The sequence below is a fragment of the Macrosteles quadrilineatus genome, unplaced genomic scaffold, assembly GCF_028750875.1.
Source record: "Macrosteles quadrilineatus isolate MER2022 unplaced genomic scaffold, UCM_ALF_1.0 Scaffold_8__2_contigs__length_117827958, whole genome shotgun sequence".
Taxonomy (NCBI): Eukaryota; Metazoa; Arthropoda; class Insecta; order Hemiptera; family Cicadellidae; genus Macrosteles; species Macrosteles quadrilineatus.
The window spans coordinates 58,507,955-58,522,412 of NW_026542601.1; the positions used below are offsets into that span (position 1 = coordinate 58,507,955).

Sequence of the window (14,458 nt, forward strand, 5' to 3'; positions counted from 1 at the left end):
TTGGTCTTTAGCCAATTCAGACTTACACACAAACACGAAAATAAAACAAACACTAAGTTCCCCCACTACAACAAAAGGAGAGATGGAGCTAATTTTTGCTCCATCTCTCCTTTTGGCATTATTTTGAAATGACCTTGACCTACTTACAGGACTTAGAAAGCTTCCCTTAAAATACATAACAAACACTAAGTTCCCCTATTACAACAAAAGGAGAGATGGAGCTAATTTTTGCTCCATCTCTCCTTTTGGCAATATTTTTAAATGACCTTGACCTACTTACAGGACTTAGAAAGCTTCCTTATAGTACATTATTGGGAACCGAGAACAGTTCTTTTAAGTTAACACCAACGGACACAACATTTCCCCTCCAACCCCAAGCTTCCCCCCTCCACCCACAGGCTTCCCCCCTCCACTTGGCATTTTTATTTGATGAAATTAGATATGAAATATCGGGAGTAACTGTGGATTCTACAAAGAAAGTAGGTTTAACAAGCACATTAAAAGGATTAGCATCTTTGACACAAAACGAGAAGAATTTGTTAAGAATTGGAGGATGGGTTGCACCCGATGAAGACACAATCACCCCTGATTCTGCAGGGAACTTTGATTTCTACATACCATTGAAATTATTTCTAGGCTTTGCTGAAGATTACAGAAGAGTAATAATAAATGTGAAACAGGAATTAGTATTATTAAGATCATCAAATGATAAGGATACTATTTGTGCAGCAGCTGGAACCACTGATGCAAATTTAGACTGGAATTTAACTTTGGACAAAATCGTTTGGAGAGTACCACATGTGCGATTAAATGATGAACATAGAATAACACTGTTGAGACAACTGAAATCAGATAGAGATATTGTAATACCATTCAGAAGTTGGGAATTTCATGAATATCCAGTTTTACCTAAAACACAAAGACACACATGGACTGTAAAAACATCTACTCATTTGGAAAAAGCAAGATATGTAATATTTGCACTACAAACAAAAAAAAGGAATAATATACTAGCTAATGCCAGTCATTTCGATCATTGCAAACTAACAAATTGTAAAGTGTTTCTTAATTCACAATTTTTCCCTTACGACAACTTTAATATTTCTTTCACTAAGAAGAGGTACACCGTTTTGTATGATATGTACGCTAGATTCCAAAGTTCATACTACGGGAAAACAAACACCCCGATACTGTCTCCCGAGCAGTACAAATCAAAAGCTCCAATAATTGTAATAGATTGTTCAAAACAAAACGAATCTGTAAAGTCATCAAGTGTGGATATAAAAATAGAAATGGAGTTTGAAGAGAACGTTCCTGATGCAACATCTGCATATTGTTTAATTTTGCATGATAAAATTGTAACGTACACACCATTGACGGGATTAGTCAAAACAGTGTTGTAAATGAGTTTCACCACAACCACCAGTCGGCTATAAAAGGAGGAGCTTCGCACACCACCAATCAGTCTTTGCTCGTTCGTTGAATGGGTAACATCCTACACTACATCATGAGTAAAATGAGTTCTCCATCAGTCGTACAAAAGGATGCAGAGGAAGCAGCATTATTGGAAGAAGAAAACCATGAAGAAATCGTAAATGAAATAGAAGAATTTTTAAAGTTTCGAAAACAAGAAGACAAAGAAGACAAGGAAGAAAAAGAAGAAAAAACTAAAAAAAATGGCACTAAGAGGAAGCGGAAAGATGAAGATACAATACCAATTAATATTTTGAAAGAAGTTTTCCTACGCATTTACTATCCTATCTCACTATGTTTGGGTAAAAGTGTAACAGCTGGACTAATGAAATCATCGGAATATACACCCACAGTAATCTTGCAGCATGGTACAAAAATGGTTTTATTTTCTGAAACGGCATGGGAATCTTTTCTAAAACATTTAAATCTAATTGAATGTTACTTAAATACTAATGTTTGCGGAAGGAAAACTAATATTCGACTTTTGGATTCTGACAATGAAATTGACATAGTAAAGAATCGTGGAACACTACAAGTACGATTTAGAGATTTAACTCAACATGAAAGTAAAATTTTACTCTCACGTGAAGAATTCTACATTTTAATGCATGCAACGTCTCCTATCTCTAGATATATGAAACAACTTGTATTCTCAAGTTCAATCATCAAGGAGTATTTAATTGATACACTGGAAAAACAACCGGAAAGCACCATATTATACGGACACGTGGATACATCTATTTTTAATAGATTGCCTCATGAAGTTGGTATGTGGAGACAGTTAAGGAACTTCGAATCAATTGTTGAAGAAGCGATAGAAGCTGTTGAAGAATATGAAACTATAAACCAAGAAGAACCAGCAACCCAAGAAGTGTAATTAAAGAAAAACAGTATAAAAGAGTGACCAAGGCGCGGTGTGAATTCAGTTGAACACTATACATGGTGGTGTGTAGATAGGGTTAAACATTATGGATATAAAACCCTGTGTAATAGAATTTCAAGCATTTCGTGATAACAAAGATGAATTTGTGATAAAAGAATTAGTGATTTTAGATTTGATTACACATGTCGTATACCCGTTTATATTTGAAGCTCCATTTTCAGTAAACCAATTGAATGACAAAGCAAGAAGAACAAACAAATGGATAACCAAACATTTTCACCATATTCAGTGGAACGAAGGATTGATAAGCTATAAGCACTTGAACAATATCATGTATCATTTTTCTAACAAGTTTTCCCATATTTATACAAGAGGATCGGAAAAAAGACAATGGATACAACAATACACATATCACGATGTTTTCGACATAAGAATGGACAAGGATCATCAAATTAATTATGGACCTATTTGTACTTTAACAGATCACTCTTATCGCACAGTAACACAATGTGCACTACAAAACGCATACCGATTAGCTAATTTTCTAGTTCTTCACTATTGGGACAAAAATAAATTCAAACAGCAACAGTGGAAGTATTACGAAGGAAATAGCAGTGGAGGGGGGGAACGTGTGCTATAAATACAGTGGACAGTCTCAGGATCCTCATCAGTATTACTCCAGACATCGCAGAGGCAACATCTCACAGGGTAGTCCTAATCAAGAAAATGGCTTCACAACAGTTTCTCCAGTCTTTGGTGGATCAGTTCAACACCCAGTCCAAATCCAGCATTCTAAGTACTAAGAAATGTCACGAATTGAAGGAACACAAACACTACATCGTTCACGAGCTGAAGAAGACAGAAACTTCACATGGAGACGCAATTTTAGCATCACTGAGCGAGGCACCGTTTTCACCAGGCGATGAACCAAAATTTCAAGTTTATCTTCCAAGACGATTTGTGCAGCAGCTACAAAACGAAGACCTGCGAGGTATTCAACCAGGATCCCTATATTTGGTATCACACGGAGTTTGCGGAAACAATTCCACTGAACTATCTCTACACATCACCCATCAATGTTAGTTTTAAGTTTTTTTCTGTAAATAACCGCCTATGTACATATGTTTGTAAAATGTTTATGTCATTAAAAAAATAAATAAATTAATAAATAAATTAAAAGAGGAAACAACATATCAGCATATAATTAATTCTATATGCTGATATGTTGTTTCTTTTTTTAAAATTCAAACAAATGACCTTGAACTTTTTTACTATAAATAACAGGTCTTACACGCAGTTGCTCTCAGTCTTGTTTCAACAATTCACCGAGCATCATGTCACAGCGTAAATATAATTTACCTTTTGTTTACAAATCCAAATACGATTTGGATAACTATTGTTGTAATTTAAAATGTTTTAGAAAGCCTGAAAGTAAAGTTGATGGAAAAGCTTGTAAAAAATGTGAGTCTGTTGGCTATTGCAAATGTAGGTGTAAAACATATCAAGACAAGCATCAAAATTACATACACGATCTAACACAAATGGTTAACCTACTATGGAAAAATGTAGACTAACTTGTGGCAGATGCATGAGAGCTGCTGACTCTTGCACTATAAATAGCAGCTCACAACACATTGCTTTTCATTCTTGTTTTAGAATTCAGTCGAGCAACATGTCACAGTGTAATTCAAATTCATCTTTTGATCCCAAATCGGAATACGATTTAAAATACTATTGTTGTAATCTAAAGTGTTTCAAAACACCTGAATGTCAAGTAGATGGAATGGCTTGTAAAAAATGTGAATCGTTCTCCTATTGTCAATGTAATTGTAAAACGTATCAAGAAAAACGGAAACATCACTCACAAGACAAGGGACGTAGAATCAAAATACTTTTAAAACGGATGGAATGATACCCTCATGATGCTCTCCCCCACCTCTACTACTTTCCCCCACCCCTACTGCTTTAGCTCCGCCCACTTCGTCAGGAACCTGCACTTCTTTACACGCAACAGTCATTTCGCATCCAGCTCTTCACCAGTCAACTCAACCTTTCTCCTTTACTTTGCACAAGATGGCCAACCTACAACAACAACAACGACAGTGGACAAGCGATATTGAAGACTCTGACCTACACCAAGCATGCATCGAAGCAGAAGAGCAAGAGCGAAAACGAAAGGAAAAAAAACTACTTCAACTGCTAGAGGAGGAGAAAGAGATTCGCCGCAAATTTGATCGTGTTTGGTGCGCTCAGCCTCGAGACAACATCGAATGGGCCGAGCACAATGCAGACATGGCGAGATGGAAAGAGCTCCATAATACAATAGAGGAGTTGAAGAAGTAAACATCCAAATACACAAGCGTCGCCGAGCTACACAAAACGGCCTTTATAAAGGCCACCAATAAACTCATTCGTTTTACACTTTAGCAGACGCTCACTCTAGATACGTACGTTCGCACATGTTTTCCTTATTATTTGTAATAGTATGTAAGTTATTGTCATTCCTCATGTTTATTACAAATAAACAATAAACAGAACAAGGAAGCTATCCTACACTACAACTGTAGGCTAGCTTCCTTTTTTAAAAACACAAACAAATGACCTTGGACATCATATGATCATCCATCGTGACGTCACCTCAAATCCAACGCCATTTCCGGATTTTTACGTCATTTCCTCCGAATGCCCTTTAAACTAATTAACTTTGTAACATCTGCCCGACAGCTGTTGGCGATAGGACCGCTAATACAGCACTACTTTAATACTTTAACTCGTGTTTATGATATCAAGCGACAGCAATGTGTGCTGCGTTGGCTATTAATTTCTGAATACGTAATATAGAGCCAAGTGATGTTAAAATTGAGTTAAAACTATTCCTAGAGTAATTCGTTAGCGTAAAAAACTGTGATCTGTGCGTTATTATTGAGCTTATTTTGTGTTGGTTTCTAGAGTATTTCAGGCATGATCGTAATTAAATAGAATGTTCTACTTAGACCCAAGCCCAGTATTAAAATAACACTGGCTCTAAAAAACGCAGGTTTGCTACTATGAGGAATATATTTTGTAAACAGTCTATAATGATTTCCGTACATTTTTTATATCAATGACGGTAGATTCTTCATGAACGAGACATCTTGATCAATTAATTATTCTCAATAAGGATGACAAGAGACAACGCATTTACCACATCTCTGTAAACGAAACCTATAGAATATGAGTGCAATAAACTAAATATCGTTAGCCTTTTTTACTTCACTTAATAACAACTATTTGAGAGGTTACAAGTTATTGGGCAAGTGATAAATAAATTACCTCAATCAGATAGTGCGAGTTTGTGAACACATTAAAATTGGTGTAATTTACAATAATCTAAAACTAAAGAAGAAATAATATAATACATTTTAAAATATAACATGTAAAATCTTTCAATGAAAAAGGGTGTTTCATATAGAAATAATTTGATAAATATGTTGTTGCGGGTTGAAGCACCTCCTACCACCCAAGTTCGCGAGGGTGTTGCCCTCTCAACTCGGCACCCCACTGTTTAACATTGGAAACGCGTCTCCTTTCACTACTTCTGTGCTGTAGCCTGTATACTGTGTCGGGACCATTCACTCTTATTCTGTATGATCCTACACTATGATGAGATTAAAATTGTGCGCGTTCCTCTTTAACACGCACATCCTGTTAAACATTCTAAATAGATTAATAGGTTGAAAATAAATACAACTGTTTTAATAATACTGCTAATGCTTGATTAAGCAATATTCAGGATGTAAGGTGTTGTTGAGTATAAGGACAAAGGTATTATGAGATGCTAATATCAAATCCACAACCACTTCAGCGTGTGTTTTACATAGTACTTTTCAAAACAATGAATAATAACGGGAAAGAATCCAACTCCATCCAATACTTACCCAGTCTTTAAGTGGTTGTTAATACCCCCAATTAATTTGTTATTTAAATTAAACAACTAGTATTTAAATTATACCACTTAAAGACTGTGTTATTGGATGCATTTTTGGATTGTCCATCCAATACGTTTCCAGCAACATAAAAAGCACATTGGAAGACCGCGTATTGAATAGGAAAATCGATCAATCGATTATATCATTACATGCATTGTTTAAAGGACAATTACTAAACATGATTTGAGTGATTATGTTTGATGAAGCAATGAGGGATTTACCGAATTGCAGTACTCGTCAAAACAAACCAGTTGTTAACCAGTTAGTTAACTATAACGACTTCACACGATTTTACAGTCCAATATTAATAACATCCCTCATGATAAATATGTGTAAAATAAGAGTTACAATGGCAATCGATTTCGACCAGTCACACCGGTCAATGTTAGATTCAACTGGAGACAACGACCTGACCAAAGTAGCACGATTTTATTTGTAATACACATTTACTACGCCAAATAGATATAACCCCTTATGACTAACCCTAAGAATTCATAAACAGCATTCAAAATCAAGCCTTACAAGCTACTAATTAAAACTACGTACACACACTAATCACTTACTAATAAACTGGACCTTCCTCGGCTGTTTCGACCGAACTTTGGCAGTTTTCAGGGGCTTCTTGAGAGGTGCCTTGTTGCGACGGTTTGCTGCAAACGTATCCGTGAGTTTGGGGAACATAGTGTCTGGCAGCCCGTTTGATTTGTAGAGGGACACAACATATTGCTGCGATATGTTGTATTTTAAACAAGCCAACATGGACGTGATGATACGTTTGTATACATGCAGCTTTTTGTAAAATTAAATACACAATTTGACTTATTCCTGACAATAGCATTTGCCAGCGAAGACAACTTCCAAACGTTACAAGTGGTTTACATCTGTCGTAATAATGGATGCGTCCCAAAAGCAATAAATAGTATAGAGAGAAGTCAATACAACTGGGAACAATATGTGAATAGGTTATAGCCCACACTTTATGCATGTACTGTATTTGTTTGTGCAACCAAGGCTGACAACGCCTACTGAGGAGTGTGGGTTTGCGTAGGTCGACGTTGCACTTGGTCTGGAGAACTACGTACAATATCCAGTGGTTAAAACGACGTGAAATCTAACAATCTGTAAACCTTGGTTCAATCAAATCCGATACAAAGACAACATTACCGCGTTACACTAGAGCTCATATCTTGGATGTAAAGGGCGATTGGTAAATGGTTTTGGTACAGATATGTGTATATTCCAAAGTTGATTATAGTCATCCGAACCGTAATTCTATGAGCTTCAGCAAAGCAGCAATACCAGTTTAATAAGAAATCAAAACATCATAATTCATTATCGGGTTTTACATAACACCAACGTGAAATTTTAAACGGGCGCGTGTTATTCGAATTTTAAAATTGTTTTTATAACAGAATTTTAAAACTTGGTCGGGCCTACTCAATACTGTATTTTCAAATGTAGGGGTAAGAAAATTACTCGTAATCCTTGTTTTCAACCAGAACAGCTTAAAAATAAACGACTCGGGAAAACCACTAGAGCACAAATTAACTGTAGTGGTACGATTAGCCTGAACGGCGTAAACAGTTTGAACATTACAGTCCTGCATACATTACGTGGCGTATGAGTCACAGGTAATTAACATTCAACGGCCAACACGGGAAACATTCATATCTGATGCTGATGAATGACACGCGTGTCATACGTGTGACCGATATTGAATAATGACCTTCGATAGTTCATATCATAAACTGCAACTACTACAACTGTTTTCGTGACAAGCCAAATGTGGCCAGTAAATAAATGAACAACAAAAGGACAGTGAAGCTACATTGTATGTAAATAGGATAGCAATTATAATTTGTTATCATCATTTGCTATAAGAACCTAGTGAAATTGTTATAGGACTTGCGCTGAACTCTACAGTTAATATTTTAACTTCAAAACCACGCTTCATGAATATGGAATTCGCCCAATCATTCCACGGTTGAGTTTATCGAATGTTTGGCTATCACTTCCTGCATCACCGGATGGAATATTCTAGGCTAGCATTTTTTTACTACCATTTTACTACTTTGGCAGCATTTTACTGGCCAAAGCGAACTCTATCATGTTCACTGAGCGAAATAAATAGAACATCATAGCTCTAACCATTCCTCTTTAACTACTTGTACTTTAAATATTTTCCTTAGATTAAGTAGTTTGCGCCTAGAGTTAAAACAGATTCGGTAGTGTGCATACGACAGATAAGAGGATTTCTATTTAGTCTACATCCACACAAAGACGTGCCTACATATATCCTACCACAATAATCGCTCTGAAAGGGCTTTTTTCAAACCAAACACATATTTCGAAATGGCGGAATAAATACAACATGATCAAATGATTAGGTTGATTAAATCTGACAATTTATTGCAAAACTTATTGCGAACACAGGTCCCAAGGGAGGAACAACAGCAATCTTACTGTTATGAATAAATATTGCCCGAGAGTGAGAGGGAGAACGTCTGCATCTGTTTGAAACATCACTTGGTTTAATCATGTTTCTCGTCTTCCATAGCTTCATTCTGATCAAACTAATTTAAAATATGTATGATTTGTTTCAACCGTAGATAAGAATCGGTCAGCATACTTTCCTAATTACTCAAACTATAAATTCAGACAGCGTTAAATGGACGAAAAATGTTAGTTCCATTTTAAAGTATTTTTCTAAAAAGGGAATGGCAACACAAATCCCAATAACTTAAATTATTACTAAGAATCAAATGCCACACAATCCTCACATTGGCTTATTATTTAGTTAGGCACGAGGTGCAATAATGAAATTGTTTTATAAAAGTAAAATATATCCAATAACGTGTTGGGACTTGCATTCACACACACAACCTTTTTCTTGCTCATAGAATATTTCTTAGGGGAAAAACCAAATGTAATTCTCTGTTAGGTTTTAAACCGTAGGAAGCGGTTTTAATAATGTACAGTACCATTGAGTATGCATAATTACACTACTTCAAATCCTAACATTACAACATTTCGTCAGAGCTCTTAGCTAAACATTTCACTCCAATTATTGGAAAATGCACACATCAACGTCAATTTCTATTAAATTATGCACTAACCGCAAAATCAATTTCGTGTATAGGAAATAATTCAAACTTCTCCGCCGACACAAGAAACCGTGTAGATATGGCATTTACTGGACAGATGGAAGATAGAGGCCGGCTAAGTCTGATGTACTTCACCATTACAAGACGGAAACCCCAGGAGGGAAAAGGTGACGAGAAGGGGGATGATTCGATAACCAATCCTGGGGCCTTGGGCGTTTCTCTGAGTTGTGGGGAATACAAGCTTACAACACTCTCAACTAGACTTGTTGAATCCTGGTAACTCGAGACTTGATTATCGTCTCATATTTTGCATTATATCTCATTTAACTTTTAATGTTTAAAAAGCTATATTAACTTTGATTTTTATATATTTTATTGTTAGCCTAGACGTTAAATAAATGAAACCCCTTTTTTCTTTCTACAAACAATTTGAAGATTTATAAGCTTTAGAAGATTTAGAAACAGTCTGAAGCTTACAAAACCATGTCACTTGTCAATATATGTCTTGCTGGGCTGTTTATAAACAGTAGTGTAAGACAGATTGTCCAACTACTTTAGTACCACTTAGAAACTATTCAAAATGCCTAACAATACAACTGTTGACAAAGTAAACAAATTATTGTACCAACAAACGAGTTAAGATTCAATTAAGAATACAGTGTCACTATGGGACTACATCAGTAACAATATTGGACCAAACCTATAAAATGCAAGGATTTTAACAGATTATTGAAAGTAAGAGTTTTTGGTACCTAATAATAAATAAAATTTATTCCAACATTAATAATTTTTACAACGCCGAAGTAAATTGAAAACGATGAACCGTAAAAGGTTTGACTCAGCTTGCAAATCGTTGTCTGAAAACAAACAATTACAAAATGCGTATCAAATTTTGAAGCTGCATGTATACAAGGAGGAAATATATAATTTATCATGTTTATGGTGAGATGAACGGGATGCCAGACACAAACGGATCGCAGACATGGACAAAGAAACTGTTGCATGGATCAGCTTGTTTGTCGATCGATGTATAACTGCAGCCGCCAAGGACAAGGTTGCCTCAAGGATACAATAGGGAACACGATAAGTTGATAAGTAATTGTATCTTAGTATAAATATATTGATTAGTTTAGGTAAGGAGCAACAAGTTTCGTGCGTCTCAGCTAACAGCCGAATCTGCAAACGAGTAGGTAACAACCACGAATACTCGTGCTACAACCATAAAAATACCGGTAACCGCAATTCGTAAACCACCTTGCACGTAAAACCAACCGTAATTTTAAACAAACTAAATGTTGGTTATATTTGTAACCAAATAGTTTTTTACTTAACAATTATGTGTGCAAATTGTTTACATGTTGTATAGCATTAAGTTTATGAATGGCATGTTAAACGTACCTTAAGCACATGTTATTCCGCATCTCATACTCTACTACTGACCAATTTAAATACCACATGACCGTTCTGGCTAATCGAGAAATCTCAACGGTAAAAATTAAGGAACATAGAAAATGGAAGAAAATGTTACTAAGACAATCTAAAATAGTTAATTTAGGATATCAAAGTTGTGGCCGGCAACCTAACACCGTGGTCTTCAATTCGATCATCAGTCTCATTGGTAACCGACACGGTGACGGGAGGGAATAGCCCAACAGTTATTAGCCATGCAGCCATGTATATGTCGGGGACATCTACTTTTGAAATATGTTCACTTGAAATTAGTTAATACTTTATCGTCCATAAAAACCGCAGCCTCAAAAATCCACAATAGTTCTAGCGAAACTTAGGTTTAGAAACTCTCAACAGTCGGTAGAAACCGAAGTTTCCGCCGCCGCGCCAGTACGGGTCGGCCCCGAAATGTATCCTTGAGGCACTGATGGCAAACCTGTGGCGGATATGGGCGCCTTGCAGGAGCGACAGAAGCAGTTGAGCACGGAGTCGGTGACCAGTCCTATGAGCATGTTGGAGACGGCGGTGTGGCACACACGTGGTTCACGCCCGTACTGTGCCGCCTCCACCGCCCCCGGACCCCTCACAATCGATATCAACCCCCACGCCGTCACCCCACAGTCTTTCCCCATTGCGCCGGTATCTGGCAAGAAACGCGAAATGCTTCTTTGACAAGAGGTTATTTATAATTAAAAGCCGACGCTTTGGTATTGAGATCTTATTTTTATTTTTGCTTATATTTTTGGGGAAAAGAAAATCGTGACAAGATGTTAATTTCTGATCGCCTCTTAGGTCAAGAGTCAAGAAAAAGTGTCAAATAACCGCAAGAAACCGAACATGGATTACAAAAGTAACTCGCAACTTAGGGTTGTTGATGTAGGAAAGCATATAATTGTTGAGAATTCAGCAATGCTATACACAAATAAATAATTGAGCGGTCAAAATATGTTTTACTAGCAGAGTACCCGTCCTTCGTACGGGGTTGGAATATAAGTATAAAATGCTTATTGCAGTTATACTCAAGCTTTGCGTTTGCAATAAGAGAGGACACAGTTTGATAAAATTTGATTTTTTAGATTTACAGTATTCTATTACACATCTACCATAGCCATAATGTTCTACCACTTCACCTAAACAATAGAGAAAAATAAACTATCAACAATTCGCAAAATATCACAAATTATTCATAAAATGAAAAACATTAACATAACTGTAAACAATCCTACTTTGACAGTTCTCATTGCGAATCACAGTTTTTTGTTACTGCTTAGTTCAAATTAGCTGTTTTTATAAATGCAAAAAAATATTGTGCTGAACCCTGTTGGTAAATCTTATAACTTTTTAATGCTTTTCCATATCATAGAACCAACCTTTTTAGTTAAAACAGCTGACTATATTCTTTAACTCCCTTTAATTATGAATATTCATAAGGTTAACATGGGAAACTACAGAGCCACTGGGGCGGAGCCCGAAAGGATTTATGAGATAAGAATATGCCTATATGTTAATCGGGAATGTGGTCTATCATTATGCCAATTTTCAGCCCAATCCGTCCAGTGGTTTATGCGTGATTGAACTTCAAACAAACAAACAAACAAACACACAAACTTTCACATTTATAATATTAGTATGATTATCGTCGTCAGGAGATGTTACAGCAGTGTAAACACCGGCTCGGGGTATGCTTAGCGTTGTTTCTTAACACCCACACGAGAATCCTTACTACCGATATAATATACAATATGAGTCTGATACTAGAATTGCTTATAGCTTTGGCCGCTACAAAATAACTTTCAGGTGTTTTCGCAAAATTTTAAAATAGGGTTTCATCTTCCAGCAAATACTACTGGATGACAAAACTCACTGCCTATGCAGCCATACACACGACATTGTCACAACGTCAACACCCGCCGTTTCCGAAGCCCAGCTGCCTATCGTATCACACACAGAAGGGCGTTGAGCGTGTTTCCCGCGGAATATAACACCCGAGGGGGAAAATGGCAGACAGACTCCCACTGCAGGTGCAAAACAACGTCGTAATTTAACCAACAAGTCCCTCGTGTTTTTGAACAAACGAACCTTTTACACAGTTTCAAATTAATTAAGAATGATTTCTTCTTTCCTCAGTATATTTGATACTATGCTATTAAAGTCAGTTTTATGGGTGAACGGAAATATTCGACGTGCCAAATTAAACTCAAAATTTAATAAATTGCATAAACAAACCGTTTACTGCATAGCCCAAGCTATAGGCATACCATTAGAGAAACATTTAAGTCAAAATTAAATTAACATAACCAACCTCAAGAGATTCATTCGGGCTAGCAAACGGAAAAATAAAGGGCTGCTCTTCAACTACAAACCTGTTGCGAACACTCGTAACTTGTTGAAAACTAAGAAGTTTGTTGCCAACATACTCAACGAAATGTTATGTTGGAGTCTAGTCAGAATAAAGAAGCAACTACACAGAATCGGTTGTTGCAATCTTGACCATAACGAACCTCGATATTAGACACATAACAGTCTGGTACCGTACAGTATATATGCTCGTTGTTAATACAACGATCATAATAACTATTCAGGCGACCTTCACATTAAAAGCGCTTGGTATTCAATTTCAAATTTCGTATGGGTTTTGTTCAGAGAGATCTCCGAGATAAGAGAGTTCTACTCGTCAAAGAACCTAGTTTATTGTTTAGTTGGACCATTTAGTTGCTGCTGACCCCCCAGGGCCACGGCTTTTTCACTCAGCAACCTCCGTTTGGCGATTGGCGATATTTTAACCTTTGCCGCCAGGACTCAATTCTCGCTCTCTAACCGATTGAGGCATCATGCATGGTACCACAGAGAATAACATACCGCAGAACTAACTACTCAATGGTTCATTGAGTATACACGTATATTAGACTACCGAGAGAGAGAAAGAATTATCGAGTAGTAGGAGGATTATGAGTAGTAGTTAGTTAGAAAGAATTATCGTATGTTTTAGCATTGAGTATACTAAATATACTCAATGCTAAAAATACGATAATTCTTTCTTAGATAGTGTTTAATGATTAAGAATTAATGTAGAACAAGTACGTGGTTTTATTAGATGTGACAATCTCGTGCTATTGTTTATGTCACCAAACATAATTTCCTAGTCAAATCTTGATACTGTAGCTATGTATTAAACATCGTCGGTTCACAAAAAAAAGATAAAAATGTGTTATTTCCAATTAGTGATAAAATTCTGACAACTGACGGTCACATAAACCTATTGAAGCACTCGATAGTCGATAGTAATCGAATCGCCCATAAATGTGTTTTCCTTGATAAAAGTAAACGAATATAAAAAGGTATAAACATTTACTGCCCAATTTTACGACGACTCAGCTCTTTACAGACGTTCATCGACCACTACTGTGCCTAAGCTGATAACACAGGGTGATCGGGATCCAACCAAAACACACCTATCTAAGCCTGCTGTATTTGTTCTAGCCCTATTTTTTAGATTTGAAATATGGCCAAATCTAGTTTTAGATAGTCCTGGATAAATCATACATGTGATGACCTTGATAACTTTCTCGTTAGCCTTCTTC

The 14,458-nt window shown here is 36.4% G+C and overlaps 1 protein-coding gene across 3 annotated transcripts in view; it reads right to left on the bottom strand.

The window, feature by feature from the left end:
- Positions 1-14,458, bottom strand: part of LOC129000050 (putative golgin subfamily A member 6-like protein 3) — a 53,466-nt gene that overhangs the window by 23,621 nt on the left and 15,387 nt on the right. Inside the window, exons 1-2 of one of the 3 annotated variants that reach the window (XM_054426904.1) lie at positions 11,314-11,423; positions 6,888-6,974 (exon numbers count right to left, since the gene is read on the bottom strand). The exons of 1 other annotated variant lie outside the window; for it this stretch is intronic. In XM_054426904.1, coding sequence (XP_054282879.1) covers positions 6,888-6,974; positions 11,314-11,389 — 163 coding nt within the window. In that variant the 5' untranslated portion in view covers positions 11,390-11,423. Of the gene's footprint in view, positions 1-6,887; positions 7,023-11,313; positions 11,424-14,458 lie in introns of those variants that run through there. One more of the 3 variants, XM_054426905.1, reaches the window with a different exon arrangement.